Raw genomic sequence first — 16,709 nt, forward strand, 5'->3', positions numbered from 1 at the left:
CATCCACTGCCATTTTACAAAAGAGAGAGCATGGCTATTGATTTTCTAGAGGATTCAAATGATTTGTAAGACAAATATGAGCATTTAGCTATCTAGAGTCCCCGTATTTGTGTAGCTGTCTAGTTTCTGATTGGTACCCTTTATTTACTATGGCTTGTGTCTACCTCTGTGCTTTTATGTCTTGCGTCTGTACCGAAAGCAGCTCGCCTCTTAGTCGGCCAATTCAACCCGTCAGGCAGACTGAAATGGGGAATGGGGGGGCCTCAAAGGCAATTTGTGTTTACAAAAAGCCACACCTGGCCGTTTTGCATTACTGTATTGGAATAGTGCTCCTATTTCAATGTCATTTCAAACTAACTTAACCTAGAACTGGAGTGAGTGTTAGGGGTAGTCATCATCCGTAGTGGACAGATATACAATCTGCTCAGTTTATCTCTTCACGCATTAATAGCAGGGTTTTTTCTGTGATACAAAATGGAGGAGGTAGTCGCTTTAAAATAAAATCCCAGATACATGCACATTCTTGCTTTACACAAAGTGTCTCATATAAAAGGAGCTTCGGTACATGGCATTTTGTTTTGAGTAGACGTGGAATGAATCCAGTTGAAGAGTTAAGTGAAACGTTATTTCTAAAAAGGGTCTGAATTATACGGCTTTAAATTGAGAAATGATTTAATATACATCGATTTGATGGAGGGCATCAATTTATCTGAGGTATCCATATGATCACTTCACAAAAGACAAATTGTGCATTAAAATGGATCACCCGACGTGTAAGACAGTTCGACAACCACCTTTATTAGACAGTGAAAGGGCACTTGAATTCCTAGGAGAAATCCAAAATAAAATTAATTTTATCAGGCAAGTTACATCTTTGTAACAGTTGATTCCTCAACATAGAGTACTGTTGCCTTACCTGAAATTCTCATTTAGTGTTTGTTTCAAAAGCACTTCTGTGGTGTGTGGTCTTTCCTGCAGAAATTGAAAAGGAAAGATCCTTTATCTGTGCATGACTTTTTGTTCCTAGACTTCTCTTTCCGTCAGTAGCAGCTGAAAAAATGTAAATACACATGCATTTTATTTTGTAAATAGGTGTTTGACATTTTTTGAAAAGTCAGATTTTGCTGCCTTTTTAGCCAGCATTAGCTACAAAAACACTTTTGAGTTATAACTGAATATCTTCATTAGGGCCCTGGGCTGACCTGAATTATTTTATGGAGTGTTGGCTCTGTCCTTTGGATGTGTCTTCGAAAATTCCCCTTTTCTTCTTTTTCTCTTTTTTGTGGGTGGAGCTGGATAGGTTAATTTAACATCTTAATGCAATTCTGAAATCCCACGTGTTTTATTAATGAAGATTTTCTGTCAGAAATATCATGCTAATGAGCTGAAATCGAAGAGAGGTTAAAAGAAAGACTCTGTCAATTGAATTAATTTTTGTGTTAATACTAAGAGAATAAAGGGATGTTATGTTTAAGAAAGAATTATTAATACAAATTCTCAAGGTACCAATTCAGTCAAACTAAATGAACTTACTAATATTATCTATGTTAAGTATGCATATGATCCCTATCACCCTCTTATCGTCAAGAGGTAATTGAGTGTACTGTTTATATATAAAATACAGAGTTGGGTATCTGGTGAAGGAGCTTATTTATAATTCTTAGTTTCCTTTGCCAGAATGAGAGTCTATATGACACTGTGTGGATGGTAATATATATGCTTGTGACATATATAGTTGAAAAATACTGTATGAACAACTAAACCACAGAAATGTTGCAGAAACGTGCACACAGGATACTGTAGCTTAGTTGGAAAGAGAGATGTTGACATTTTTTTTATTTTTCTGATGATATAACAGATGATCTCATTTGATATATAGAATTCTAATGACAAAAATGCCAGTCAGTCACTACCTGCTAAAAAGGGGAAAGTTTTAGTATTTGAGTGATATTGTCCACTCCATATGTGATCGATTAAGCCTTGAAGCTTGAACAGATTTGCAAGATATGTCCCTATTATGGGTTTCTGACATTACTGATCCTGTGGAAATTGAAATGTGGCCGTAGAGAAATACATTTGGTTACTTACAGCTTCCACATTTCTGTCCTGAACCTCATGACTGTCCTAATTTTAAGTAGGTCTATGAAAGGATAGTTCCTCACAAAAAAAGTGTGAATTTCACTTTTATCAGGGAAACTGAACCTTTCTACCTTGTGGTAAGCTTTGTGTGCCATGTGTGGTTGTTCAGCTGAATTCAGTTTTTTCGTTATACATTGTCAATTCAAGGCTATTTTAAAGTGCTTTTTTAAATGCAGAAACAGTTACTGAAACAGTGAACTGAAATTGCATGTATTTTCTGATTATAATGCTTTTAGTCAACAGACCAATCTTCAGTCCCTGTGTCATACATTTAATAAAAGCCTATCTCATTTTTTTAGGCACTGAAATGAAGAAAAGGATTAAAATTTCAATAGAAACAGGGGTTTTCAAATTTTGCAGTTTAGTAGAATCTGTGGCAGGCTGCTTAAAATGAATGTAGTTTATAAAGATGTATGCAGAAGCTATGACTGTTTATTCGAACACTACTGCTGCATTGTTTGCTGTGTTCTCTTTCTTCTAAAGAACAAAAGACAACACCCTCATTGATGTATAAAAAAATATTTTTTTAAATAACAGAGACCGTGTTAAAAACCTGAACATTTTCAAATCTCCAGTACCATTTTCATGTGTGCACTGCATACACCCCTGTTTGCCTGTTCAAATGTACATGAAATGGTTAATACAGTGCAGTCTCGAGCTCCTTCATAATATACAGATATAAAGGTGCACTGCATTTAAAGCTTCGTATAGAAATGTAGATTATATTTGGGATGTATGTGTATGAATGTAGTGTGCATCCTTCATGCATACATATTCTGCTGTCATGTCCTACTTGGGCCTCTTGTTAATAAGCCTCCCTGGGGCTGACTGACCACAGAGCTTTAACCCTGCCTTTCTCTCCTCCTATCCCAGCCTGCAGCTCTGTCCCCTGGGTCAGACCTCTGCCTTTGTCCAGCCCAGCCAAAATGCAGCTGCGAGGCTTTTTCTTTTTTTCCGGTTTGATTGAGTCCATGACTACTATTGAGGCGGGAGACCTAAAACGCGAGATCTCCCACATTCCCAGAACCAGTCAGGCATACGATCCCAAATTCGGGCTGTCAAGAAACCTTAAATCGAATAGAAAAAGAACGTGTTGTTTTGTGTAAAGATAAAAAAAAAAAACATAAGAAATATTTTGTACAGCGTTTTTTTTTTTATCCTTTTCTGGACACGAACAAGGAGAAGTGTTGGCAAATCTTACTTAATCTGCACTACTGGCCTTAAAAGAGGTTAGAAAACACGAACAGGCCACTTAAGTCATTTTCTTTACACATCATAAGCACCGATTTTGCACGTTGGGCGAAGACTGTATGTGTTGTAAATAAGGCTGTATTAGTGGATCCATTGTTTAGTTCTGTCCTTTGCATTCCTTACCTCTCTTTCTCCGTGTCTGTCTTTTTGCCCCTCTTTCATTTTTACTGTAGCCACTGATGTCTGTTCTATAGGTATCTGCTGCTCAAGTGACCTTTGGAGATTTCAGTAGCAGAGTCCTTGTGCTTTGGCTACATCAAAGAGCAACACATCTTATTGAGAAGTTGGGTGAATAATTCATGATTCTTTACTGTTGGGCCTCTGTGAGCCAGTCAAAGTGCAGTTGATTACATGCATATTTGCCATGTGGTATACTGGTTGTGCCTGTCTGGTTCTGGTTAGAATAGGAAAAGATTCCCATTGCCATTTGGAGAGAAGTGGTCTTAACCCTGGTTTACATAATTAACTGCTAGCACTGCAGGTGATCTTGTCACTGAATACCTTAGTGTCCCGTAACAAAATTAATTGCTATTCCTGTATCAGGATTATGTATAATTTACATCTTTTTTTTTTTCCTGACAGGAGACGAGAAGAATAAATTAACGTAGTGCGATTTTTCCGGTGTTTTATTAATTAACTCAAAGAACATTAGAATGAACCAATTTCATACCCATTTTTATATGATCATGTGTGATAAATGTTTGAACTCCAGCGAATGTGTATTTTCTGGTTATCTCGTAGATCTTTACTTGGGGCACAGTCATTGTAGATGAATAAAAAAGCAGAAAAACCATATTTAATAATGGAAGATTTTTTTTCTTCCTGCAAGTATTGAATAACTGGACAAGTAACACTTAAACTATACATAATTATTTATTTTTTTTATTTAGATTGGAGTATAGAATTTCCTCACAGAATTGTGCTCAGTCCGATCAATAATAAGATATTTTATAGCATTTTAAAAAATGGCCTAGTGTTTTATTGATATACAGTAAAGTCAATATGTACATTTTTTCATCACCCAAGTCAAGGTATTTAGAAGGTTTAACAGCTGAACTCAAGCAGTGATGGGAATCTGGTAACAGATGATTCTGGGATATTCTGTAATAATATAGGAAAAGAAATCTCATTTTCAGTGGATTACAGATCCTCATAATGGGTCTTTTGAATACAAGTAATGTTTTGTATTAAGGAGAAGGTCATATGTTTTAAACAACTGAGTGCCTTTTTTATGTATGTCAAGATTAGATATGATTTGTAAGCCACCTTTCCATGTTACGCAGACCAAATTTTTACTGTCGGCTTTGAAATTGTATTCCTCATTTGCCTTCTTAGTATGATGAATTTCAAATATTTATTGATAGAAAAGCAATTATGTGTAGTGTGTCAATGAATAGAGCTTATCCCCAAATACTGAATATTGTCTCCTGCTGGTTTTGCCAGTACTGCAACAGTGCTACAACTGTCCTTTGCTCTCAAATGTTTTAGTGGACAAGACACAAATTGTATATGATGAGAAAGTAAAATCTTAATATGGTAAAAAAAAATAATTACCGGTTCACAACTTGGATGCGAAATTATTTTTTCAGTTATTATGTTTTATATAGTTCTCATTATTTTTATAGTTATTAGTTATTGTTAAGAGTTATTAGAAAAAACAAGTGCTTGCTGTTAGAATTCATGGATACCGTTTTTGCAACAATTTTTTCATGTCTTTCAGCAAACCAGGTGTTCACTGTTGCTCACGTTTATGATTCTATGAAATGATTTAGAAATTGTTTTGGATACATTTTTAGAATCCTTCTTAGAATTTCCACAGTTTGTTCTATTGATGTGTAAACAAGCGTGAATATAATTACAGCACATTGCTTCTAAATAATTGTTCACATTTAAAGATTTCATGAAATGCTGCTAAACATTTTGTAAATTCTAGTTTATTACAGCAGTGCTCTGGAATAAAAGGTATGATATGGTCATTGTGCTAGTCAGCTGTATAATTTGTATTTAAAAACACAATATTTAATATTTTTATTTTTTCCTGTGTTTTGGTCAGCTGAAAGGCACAAATTGTAGAATTTCCTTTTAATTGCAGAAATTACCACATTCACTTGTTAAATGTTTTTCAATGTAGAGATGGGACGGTCTGTGCTGGGAAATTGTAATCAGTTGGAAGATCTCTCTATGTGCTGGAGAATGCCTTGAGGTTACATGAGCATATAGTGGAATTCCTGCCCTTTTTTCTGACCAGGGCCTCCTTTAGTGAGGAATGCCAATTGTAAGGTGTTGTGAGGAATACAAGAATGTGATGCCGTATTTTTCCAGGGACACGACTCGTGGTTCAGAACCATATATTTAATTTGTGTTCAGTGCGGCATTTCATGATGGGATTTTGCCATATTCCAATTTATTTAGTTTTAATGCCATGGTTTATATATGAAGTTTGGATTTTGAATAATGGCCGCCGATTTGTATTAAAACGCTTCCACCGAAATAGTTTCCCCCCGGTTTCCATTTACTTAAATAGCCAATATAGTAGCATGCGTTGCACAAGGTGCTGTATTTGAGCTCCCTGTAAAATGTGTTTTGTCCATGTCATTGGTTTTCGTGCTGCCGTGCGGTTTTTTTTTTTACAAGGGGAATAGCAGCCTGGACGGACTTGCACATTTGAATGCTTGCGTAAAAATAACAGCTGCTCTCTCCTCCTCTGTGTAAATTCTGCCACTACTCTGCTACACTGAAAATGGATTTTTGGCCCCCTTATTTTAATAATAGTAGACACACATGGTTTTTGGTGACAGAACAGTATGCTCACGCATTCGTTTGGCACGGAGAGCTACAGTTGGCTGAAGATTAAACCGAGGAGAATACGTTCACACCATGACCACCCTCAAGGCTGCTGAACCATTCGTATCGCGGCCGCCTCCGTCGAATCCAAAAACCACAATTAATGGCTGATGAGGAATTCGAGCTCTGCGCCTCGCCGTATCCGGTCGTGTGATTAACAAGTGGATCGCCGCTCGGCCAGCCGCTCCTTGCGCTGCGGAAAGAGAGCCGCATCTCTCGTGTTGCATAGGCCGTGATTTTTTTCCCCCAATTAATTGTTCTGTTTAGTGCGCTTTAACTTGATGGGCCAAAAAAAAAAAAGCATTGCGTCATTCTACTCCAAATATTCAAAAGGCAAAGCCTGTGTTTATCGCAATAATCATGTATTTCAAAGAATAGGTGATTAATTTTAACAAGTAAAAAATGTAGTCGACATCTGAAGACGTTTTCTGCGTCATATTTAAAAAAGCTTTTCTCCTGGCAATGTATTATAACATAATTGAATTTTATTTTATTGATGTGCTATTGTAATAATAGTGAAACACGGTGATTTTTTTTATTTCCTTTTGTGCACAAGGACTTAAGAAATATTGCTGAGTAGTTAAGAAACTTGTAAAAATGTCTACCTTATTTATTGGAATTTAAATCTAATAATAGTTAATTTTCATAACCTCCATAAGACGTAGCATAACATATGTTCCAATAATTAGTCTCCCCGGTGTTTCGGTTTTCTGAATTTGTCGGAGCAAATCACTGAAAACAGGCACACGTTTCCGTTTCTAAAAATAAAACCAATTTAAGTTTTTTCACCCCCCAAAAAAATACCTTGACTGTGCCCTGCTTGCATTAAATCTAATGATTTACTCGTTTCCTATTTTTAAAAATTACTTTAACCAGCACTGTGAGGTGGGGGCAATTTTAGAAAGGTTACGAGCCATTACACTTGTCCGAAATAATGCGTAGGAATAGTACAGATATTGTTTTCCCTCTCCGTTCGAACTCAGTCTTATAAAATTGCTCAATATAAATTTTATTTTTTAGATGTCTAGCTGCTATATTTAGATACTTTTTGAGTCAGCAGAAAATAAAATCTGTGAAGCAGAACATGCAATTCATCTTTCATGATGACCGTTCCTCAGCTTCCAGAGAGCGTTGTAAAGGGCAGGAGCGCAGCGCATGAATGAGAGAAGTTTTTGCTTTGCAAATGCATGCAAATGGCTGCCCCCCACCTCTCGCCGCCCCCTCCTTTTTTTTTCTTCCAAGGACAGGCAGCGCGCTTTGATTCTGAGCAGGGCTGCCGTTCGGACGTGCTGAAAAGGAGCAGGCTAGAGAGCCATTGATTAGTGGAGGCAGGAAGAGGAGTGAGGAGAGGGCCCCAGCGCTAAGCTGCCAGAGCGGCAGGCGGATGTCAGTGTGGTTAGTGCACAGAGAGAGAATGACGGGGCGGATTAGTGTCAGAGAGAGGCTTTGCGTAACTGTGGAGATGGTCCTGGAGGTCGCTCACCTCTGAGTCAGTCGCTCTGTACTGATGGTCTCCTAATGCAAACTACACTCTGCATGCTTGTGAATTACCTTGGACGGCGATCTTTCAAATGACTTACGTCCGGCTTGACAGAGGGGAAAACCCCCTCAGAGCCTTTTGTGAACAGTGGGATTTTTTTTGTTGTTGTTGCTTTGTTCCTCTTTCTAATTTGAATGTGCTTAATTGGAAATCATTAATGCTTGTTTATTTGGTTATTGATCTGTTTGTTTAACATTTTATCTTACACAGTCACTAGCACAGCTATTGATTAGGTGATATCATTCTTTAGCTGGATTTGTACAACGAAGCTGAAACATTTTGTCGTCATCTGCGAAGTGCTGGGTTCAGTTTAATTACAGGCAGAATAAACTCCACGACAAAATTAATTCACAAAATACAGTATAAAGAATTTTTATTTTTTAATATATCTTTGTATAAAGTGTTTAATTTGAAAATACAGTTGGATAAATAAAAATCACAAACTGGTAGTGCAGGTAACAGAAATGTAACATTTGAAAGATTTTTTGTGTGCTGTTTTTAGAAATTGAATCATTTCACATCGTTAAGAATGAAATCATCCAAATTGAAATAAATCAAACACAGCCTGGCGTCGAACCATCTCTCTAAATGACTCCAGACTTATTAATCTGAAATTAATTAAAATGTATTAAGTGGGGGAAAAAAGATCTATGTGTATTTCCACAACCTCTTTTTTTAATATCCAAGAAAATTAATAACTTAAAATGGTTTTGTTTGGGTGAAGAATGTGACCCTATATTAATATTTTTTGTCAAATATTAACATGTTCCTTTAAAGTAAGTGGATGTTCCTTGCGGGCTCTTTTTTCACTCCTTGACTTCATTTTAAATCCCTGAAATTAAAGTGCAGTTTGCATGTGATCCTTTTTTTTTTCTAGAATGCAAGTATAATCACAGTTTTTTTTTAATAGCATGTGGGAATGGAAGGAGTGGAATAAAATACAGGGAATATTTTTAGCATGATAATAAACTTGTCCTCTAATGGAGAAAGATATTGTGAGCGAATATGACCCTGTTTCGCAAGTCCTGTTCTGTACCCTGAACAGAACCTGCATGAATCTGCCTAGTAATGTGAAGGATCCACACAGACTTTGTGGGACTGATAATTAATTCTCTTTAATAATAACGATGAGACAAAAATCCCCCCTCTGTCATATCTAATTTAATGCAATAACCTATTCCCCAGACTTGTCAATGGTATGTAAAAATGTCAGGATTCCGAGGTTATTTAAGTGAGGTATTGTTGTCTTTCTTTTCATCCGAACACTTCAGACTGCAGCCATCTTCCTGGGGCTACAGATTCTCAGTTACAGACAAAGAGAGGGCAAAGGAGACTTTGGGGTGTGTTTGTACATCATTCTTCAGTGGAATAACTGAGATGGGCATGCAGCCCTGCGACAATAAATTCATTTTAATTACTTCTTCTGTAAAAATAATTTCTGTGCAGGTGTGTGTGCTTTGTGCTTGACAGATTTTGCTGAGCATTTTTTGTCTCAGTGTTTGATTTTCAGAGCACACCCATCTCAAATCTCAGTGAGACTTTAAGGAAGGGGCACGTTAGAGGTGTGGTAAATTTAAAAAAGTATTCATTTTTGACATTGTTGAAACCTTTCGATCCTTTTGATCACGTTTTAAGTGTCTCTTAAATTGTTATTCGAATAACTTGAATCGGATTAAAGTTAGCAACAGAAAAATTATTTCTCTGTGTTGTTCATTTTTCAGGAGGCTAGTTAGAAAAGCATTTTCCTTTCATTCGAGATTGATAAAAGCTGAGTGTTAGTGAAGAAGTTGTATTGTAAAGTTATATTTGGATCTGAAATTTTAATCACATCAGTAAAAACATAGTAAGAAAATATATCACAATTATTTAAATTCCTATTGACCTCTTTAAACTGTTTACTGTGTACTCCTAATTCTTGTTTCAATTATAGATTGAAATAGAAAAAAAAAGAAATAAGAAATATTTGGCAGCATCACAGATTTGTCAAGGAATTATTCACATTCATACACTCTTTCATTTTGGTTGAATAAATAGTTTTGTAAACCAAATTTTTTTCTCCAAGAATAATCATAAAGTGCCTGTCCAAAACTGACATTGTAAATGTCCTCAGAAATTCAACCCAGATAATAATCTTATGTACAATAGCATATTTTAAGGATAATAGATCTCATTTGTTGTCTATTTAAATTGTTTCTATAGATTTAAATAGCTTATAAATGTTAAATGTGGTAGATTTTCACTGCTGAAACTGCGAATGAAAAAGCTTCAAATCCTCGCTTATTTGTCATAGTTACTAAATATATTAAATTATGGCAAATTGTGGCTTTCAGTTTTCAAAGAAAGAATTGGTATTTTTAGTGTCATGAGTCTGTACTGTCCTGTTCACTGAAATATTATCTTTAGACTACTCTGTTATTGCACATAACATCTGATTCCTTCTTGCAGTCGTGGAGAAAGAAGACCTTTTGCAGGGTTGGCAATAATGTCTCGCTGTAATAATAACATCAGGAGCATGAATTTCTGTTTTGAGTGATTATAATACTGTACATTATTCCACCCACTATATTTGACATTGTTGTAAAACACTAGAGATCAATGGCACTCCGAAGCTCTGATAAATGTTTTGTGCTGCCATGTTTGAGATTGCACCGTTTTTAACAATGGGGCTGTTTCGGCGTACTCTTCTTTATGAAAATCATAGTTACCTACACAGCTTCTTTACATTTTTCCCCATTACTTGTTCATAACTTTAAATCCATGTCGTAAATTAGCAGGATAATATCCTCATTAAGAAAATGTGTTTGACTTGTAAGAGCAATCCTGTGATTAATTTTAATGCACATTTTTTTCCCCCCAGTGCATGCTGCAGGCAGCTATTCTTCCTTTGCCAGCGGTGAGTGATGAATGCAAGGCGAATGACTCGCTCTGTATTGTTTCAGGCACCTGAATGGACAGAAGAGGACCTCAGTCAGCTGACAAGAAGTATGGTTAAGTTCCCAGGGGGGACCCCAGGTCGATGGGAAAAGATTGCTCACGAATTGGGTCGATCGGTGGCAGATGTGAGTTCACTTGGATTTGCATTGTATAATGAGGACAGGACAGGCAGTGCCGGGGAGAAGCAGTAGGCCAGGGTGTTAAACTCTCCCTCGATATGTAGGACTCAAAGATTGGGATAAAGAAGGGGATTCAGGCCTAACAGGACAGGGAAGGAAGCTATTAATTAACTAAACTAGAAGCAGATGTGGGAGAGAGTCCCCAGCTTTGGCAATTAACAGCTGTAACTGATCATGTGCAAAGAGGACTGAATGACAGGGGAGAGTTACCCTGTAATTCAATCATGGTGAGACTGTACCACAGCCTGATCAGCGCACGGGAAGGGAGAATTCCCCCCTCACCCCACACCCCCGTTGCAGTGCAGGGGTTACAATAGAGAAAGGTAATTCTTTCTTTTTGGAACAGACAGCGCTAACTTCTGTAGTGGAACCTCCACTAAATAAAATCGAATCACTTTAAATTGATCGAATGGTGTAATCACCGATTAGAAGACCTAGTTCAACAAATAAAACTAATTCAGCATTGTTTTTTTTTTGTCGAGTGGTGATGAGTGTCTAAAATTAGACGAAAGCAATTTATTGCTCCACAGACTGATGCACGTCATCACCTTAACGTATTTTTGCATTGGTTGTGTCAATCTGTGGTAGTTCAACACGCTTTAAGAAGTTTTCATTTTAGTGCAAAGCTCCATTTATCTTTTCAAGTCGATTTTTGATGTGCATGACCCCTTTGCGACGCAGTTTGTCATTTTCGTCAGTACACGGCTAAATACCAGTTCCCTGCTGGTGCGCGGCAGCGCTGATTTCCTGCCTGACCCTGAATCCAGCCCCAGGACTCGCCGGATGAATTGGGCAATCCCAGGTGCGCGCCTGGGCTGCTCTGAAGGAGATGTACCGAGTGTGTCAGTTTACTGCAATGGAAGTTCCTGCCAGCTGACCTGGTTACCTGCACCCACGCTCTCTGGCCCACTGCCCACATCTGCTGCCTGACCTCTGTGCACAGTTCCCCCCACACCGCCCCCCCCCGTAGCTCCAGGCCCTCCTCCTCCCCGCCCTGCTCTGCGGCTGAAGCCCACGGAGCCCTACTGACAAGCATCTGACCTGCTGCTTTTTCTCAGGAAATGGGAGACGTGCATTGAAGCCGTCTAGGGGCACCAAGTCTCTCTGCTGTCTTTTTATACTGCTGCTCAGGCGTGGAGTCACACAGACTGACACTCTAACCTAATTAGGCTGTCGGTGTATGACAAGCCCCATTTAGCCTGGTGGGATGCCAATGAGAAGTTGTTTTGACTTTGCAGATTGCAATAATTATTCAAGGAGCAAAAAAGTAACAAACATGATGCGTACATGCGTGTGGTGTTAAAATTACCATATCCGCATCCAATAGCTGTATTGACAGCGAAATGATGGAAAATCAGGAATCCTATGGGGCTGCTGAGAAGGGACTGTTTACTTAGGCATCTCCAGGAGCTCACCTCTCTCTGGTTCCTATTCTTAACAGTCATTCTTAAAACAATGCATTCTAATTGTGAATGTATGATACTGTATGTATGTCAGGGTCCTTTCAGTGAGTGGGCCTGTTATAGTTCACTGTTAGGGTTACACTTGCAATTGTGTATGGTTTCCATTATTCTAGTTTTGTCTGGACAAATGTATGTTATACAGTACCTTCCATATATGTGTATGCTGGTGTGTGTACAGGGCAACAGGTAAGACTCTCATTTCTGTGTACTCATTTCAGTTTTCTGAGCTACAGGCTCAAATAGAAAAAAAATAGAAATATTATATTTTACAGGATATTCACTTTCTCGACACGTCTCTGCTAGAGATAGCTTGGCACTGGCTTCTTTTTGTATATATGTAGATGTAAGTGGCTTAATATAGGTCTAATGATGCTTTGCAATCTCATTTGATAAGGAACGGTTGATGATTTGTTAACTCTTTTCTCCATAAGATGTCAAATGCAAGCTGCACCTTGACAGTATTGTTCTGTCTCTCACTATAAAATATATAGAGTATTTTACCAAGCAGAAAAAAAAGTGTTGTTAGCAGCCAGGCTAGAATGTAACACAATTATTAACTGCAGTTCTGCTAAATTAAAAACAGGCTTGGATTACTTGCTTGTAAAATAATCTCATCCATGTGAAGGAGAGGGTGTAAACTGATTCCCTTTCGCTCTGTGCCGGCTAATCCCTTGTGCGCAGGCCCTGGGAGCAGACAGAGGTGCTGTCTGCCGTCTGAGTGGCTAGGAGTCCAGGCAGAGAGCGAGACAACAGGCAGGTGGAGAGGGCAGGGCGGGCTTTTTTTAATTAGTGGGTTATAAGAAAGATAGGGCTTTCCCCTCCTGTCTCCGGATAACAGACAAGGAAATAATTAACAGGTTTCCACTCTTGTGGACTGACCCATCCTTGCTTGGAACTAAATAATCAGTCTGTGATGCCCAGGCTCCTGATTGACGTAAGGCCCCTGATGTCTGTCTCACAGCAACCAGAAGCCTCAGTCAGTGACAGTCTAAGAAACCGAACAAAAACAAAACCTCCTGAAGGTATAAACATGAATGTTTGCCCGATTGACTTATTTTCCAGTCCCGAAATACATATTAACTCTGGAAGAAGGTACACAATTACCTTTTAATTTTTCAAGTCGTACCTAAAAAGTACATTTTAATGTTTTTTTTAAATACCTGAATATGATATACCTGAACATGATGTGTGTTGGAAGTGATAATCAAATTTACGTGAACAGTATGTCACCTCTGGTATTTTTATTGACCAAGCTAGTCCACTAATGTATAAAAGAAATCAAATATATTATCTGAGTGAAGAATTTCCTGACAAAAGTAAGGAAGTCCGTGGAGTCAGTGTAATTATGGAAGTGTACAGTATTTTGAGCAGGAAACACCTTTTGGTGGGGAAATCACAGGGAAGTTGTATCATCCGGCCTTTTCTATAATGGTAGTGAAAGGATAATATCTGAGGCATGACTAAAGCCATGAAAAAGAGTGGTTATTTTAAAGTTTAATTAAATGCAGAACAATATTTTTTTTTTCCATTCAGCAAAATATTCAGTACATTTGATTCACTATATACTGCAAATTGACCATTTAAGGTGTGAATCTGTAAAATGGCAACAGATGACAGATCAAATAACATCCTGACTTAAAGTGATCAGAGATAATGATTCATGATCTGGCCATTACATCTCTTTTTTCGGCCGTTTTTTCAGTAAGCGATAACGAAACTGAAATTTGTAGGACATAAACAAAGACCAATTATTTTAGATTTGTGTCCCTGGACACCATTGATTGAGCTTAATGGTTAAGTTCCAGTCAAGACTCAAGGTCTGGCTGTAGAGTTGAATTTTCCTGTGATGTGAAATAACCTTGTTAGAAACATGGCTTAAATCAATTCTTATTGAGTTTTGTTTCTGTGCCTTTTGCAGAACAGCTGGTTTTAGAGCATCAGATTATGCTGACAAAATTTCAGTTATTGAAGAGTGCCATTTCTGAAGCTGAGGGATTTTATAAGTTTGGTAATTTATGTAAAATCATAACAGAGCCCTTAACCTTTTAGAGCTGCATTGTCTATGTGTATTTATGTACCTGTCTAGAATTATTTGCCAACGCACAACTGCTAAAACAATGGGGTGTCACCTGAGATAATCTTACAATAGTAATGACATTGTCATCACCATCACCAGGCTGCAGGAATGAGAATTCCCTGAATCTCGGCAGAGAATCCTGTCTCATGTGGTGATATGCCTCACTTGGTATGTGAGGTTCACTGACATTTGTTTAAGTGTGACGGATACAATTCTGCTCTGTCACTGCTGTGCTTCTCACAGACACAGAGCATTCACAGCACTACTTCCTAGACAGTACAATATCTGCCAGGCCAAAAGACTGGGTCTTCTGCGGTGGGAAAACTCTTAAGCTGTCTAGGTTTCAAGGAGGTGACCCCACTTCTACAACATGCTCAGTGTTGCTGAACCTGGGTAGATAAATGCATCAAGTGGCACCATTTGGATGCCAGTATTGCAAAGATGTGGAGGCCCATTAATATCAAGAGCAGGCTCTGTTGATGGGGAATTTCACAGCACAGCGATAAGATCATTTTCAGCTTTACACTCTTGCCATTGTTAACAACCACGCCAACCTCAACATGGTCCATTTGCACATTGGGTTTGAATTACCAGTGCTCACCTGATGTGGATCGGTTATGTTGGGCTTCACGTCTTTAATTCAGTATGTAACCACATTTTGAACTTTTCTTCTCAGAAACGTGTTTGACGTCACAGACAAAACTTCCATAATCCCATGAATTGGTTATGTTGCATCTGGGGTCTGTGTAGCTATACAAAATATGTATGATCCACAATATATTTAAAGGCTGCTGTTCAAATTAAGTGACTATGTTTGAAACGGATGTCTTGTTGCATTTCTTCCAGGTAACTTCGAAAGTCAAACAAGTAAAGGACTGTGTTACCAACACATCAGGTATGAAGCTTGAAGATCCATAGGGGTGCGAGAAATTACAGCACACTTCAGTGAAGAAACAGATGGACCCTTCAGGACAGCACAGCAGAAACCTGCTCCAAACAGTCATTTTCCTTTTATAATCCAAGTACAGCCCTGGCCAACCTCCTATGACACACTTAATGTCAACACAAAGACAAGAACAGAACATACATTCCATCACAGAATGTAAAGGGGCATACATGGTATAGGAATATTGTGAGAACCAGAAAAGGAATGTGTATTTTAATGTCCAGCTGTCCGAGAATATCACAAAGTCAGCTAAACAGAGTCAAACAGGTCTTCCTGCCTTAATTCTACAATGTCATGAAATATTTTCCACACCTGTTCATGTTTCTGTTTTTGCTGTATGTATATTACTTATTACTATTTAATTATGCCTTTGCACACCTTGGTCTTCAAAACTTTGTTTCTGGTGCTCATGTTCAGTAAGCGTGAAAGCCGACTTGCGTCTTCCCAGGGCTGGTGAAGTTTTCCGATCTGAAGAACACTGCTCAGCCGCCGAGGCGGCCGAAAGGGGTTGGCGTGGGCTTGTCAGACAGTATCATCACCCGTCGTGAGGAGGAGGAGCCCGATCCCCCGCCTCAGGAGCCCGAGGAGTCGGCGGCCGCGGAGAACAGGCCTCGCCGGAGGCGGGCCGGCAAGGCCGCCGACAGACCCGGGGCCGCGAGAGAGGAGAGCGAGGAGAAGCCGAAGGGGAGGCGACAGAGGGACTTCGATAACTCGGCGCTGGACGACGACAGCGGCGACGACAGGAGAGCCAAAGACAAGAGCCCGATGGAGGAGATCTGGACCCAGAATCAGCAGAAACTGCTGGAGTTGGCCCTGCAGCAGTACCCCAGGGGCACAGCCGAACGGTGGGACAAGATTGCCAAAGTTGTACCTGGCAAGAGAAAGGTAACTACATTCTGTCTCTTCAACAGACTGTGACTCAAGTCAGTGAACACAGCGAACAAATCGGTGTGGTGTTTATACATCCTATCAGAACACACATAATCAAATCCCGGGGCAGGAGAGAGGATCTGTGGAGTAGCAGGCTTTGCTGATAGATATATGAAGGTGTAGCTCTTGTCTTTGCCACCTTTAGTCCAAGAAGCCACAGCTGGAAGTGGCCAACACTCATACAGTCTGATTTCCAGATACATTCCAGAAACAATCATAAGATTGATAAGAAATTTATACTTAATTTTGGAGTCTGTAGGCATCATTGTGTCACTTTCCTGCTGTTTATTGGTATATTAAGCTTTTGCTGCATTGTTTTCTAAAATATGACTGTGTGTGAGATGATAAAATACTACTGATATCCCGTGATATGTTATGGATGTAAAACCTTAGGCAGAAGTGTTAG

At 38.8% G+C, this 16,709-nt stretch overlaps 1 protein-coding gene across 1 annotated transcript in view; it reads left to right on the forward strand.

Annotated features, from left to right (window-relative positions):
• Positions 1–16,709, forward strand: part of dnajc1 (DnaJ (Hsp40) homolog, subfamily C, member 1) — an 85,969-nt gene that overhangs the window by 67,831 nt on the left and 1,429 nt on the right. Inside the window, exons 9-11 of the mRNA XM_006634383.3 lie at positions 10,714–10,833; positions 15,274–15,322; positions 15,822–16,258. Of these exons, the coding sequence (XP_006634446.2) occupies positions 10,714–10,833; positions 15,274–15,322; positions 15,822–16,258 (606 nt within the window). The remainder of the gene's footprint in view (positions 1–10,713; positions 10,834–15,273; positions 15,323–15,821; positions 16,259–16,709) is intronic.

This window comes from Lepisosteus oculatus, chromosome 6 (assembly GCF_040954835.1).
Source record: "Lepisosteus oculatus isolate fLepOcu1 chromosome 6, fLepOcu1.hap2, whole genome shotgun sequence".
Classification (NCBI taxonomy): domain Eukaryota; kingdom Metazoa; phylum Chordata; class Actinopteri; order Semionotiformes; family Lepisosteidae; genus Lepisosteus; species Lepisosteus oculatus.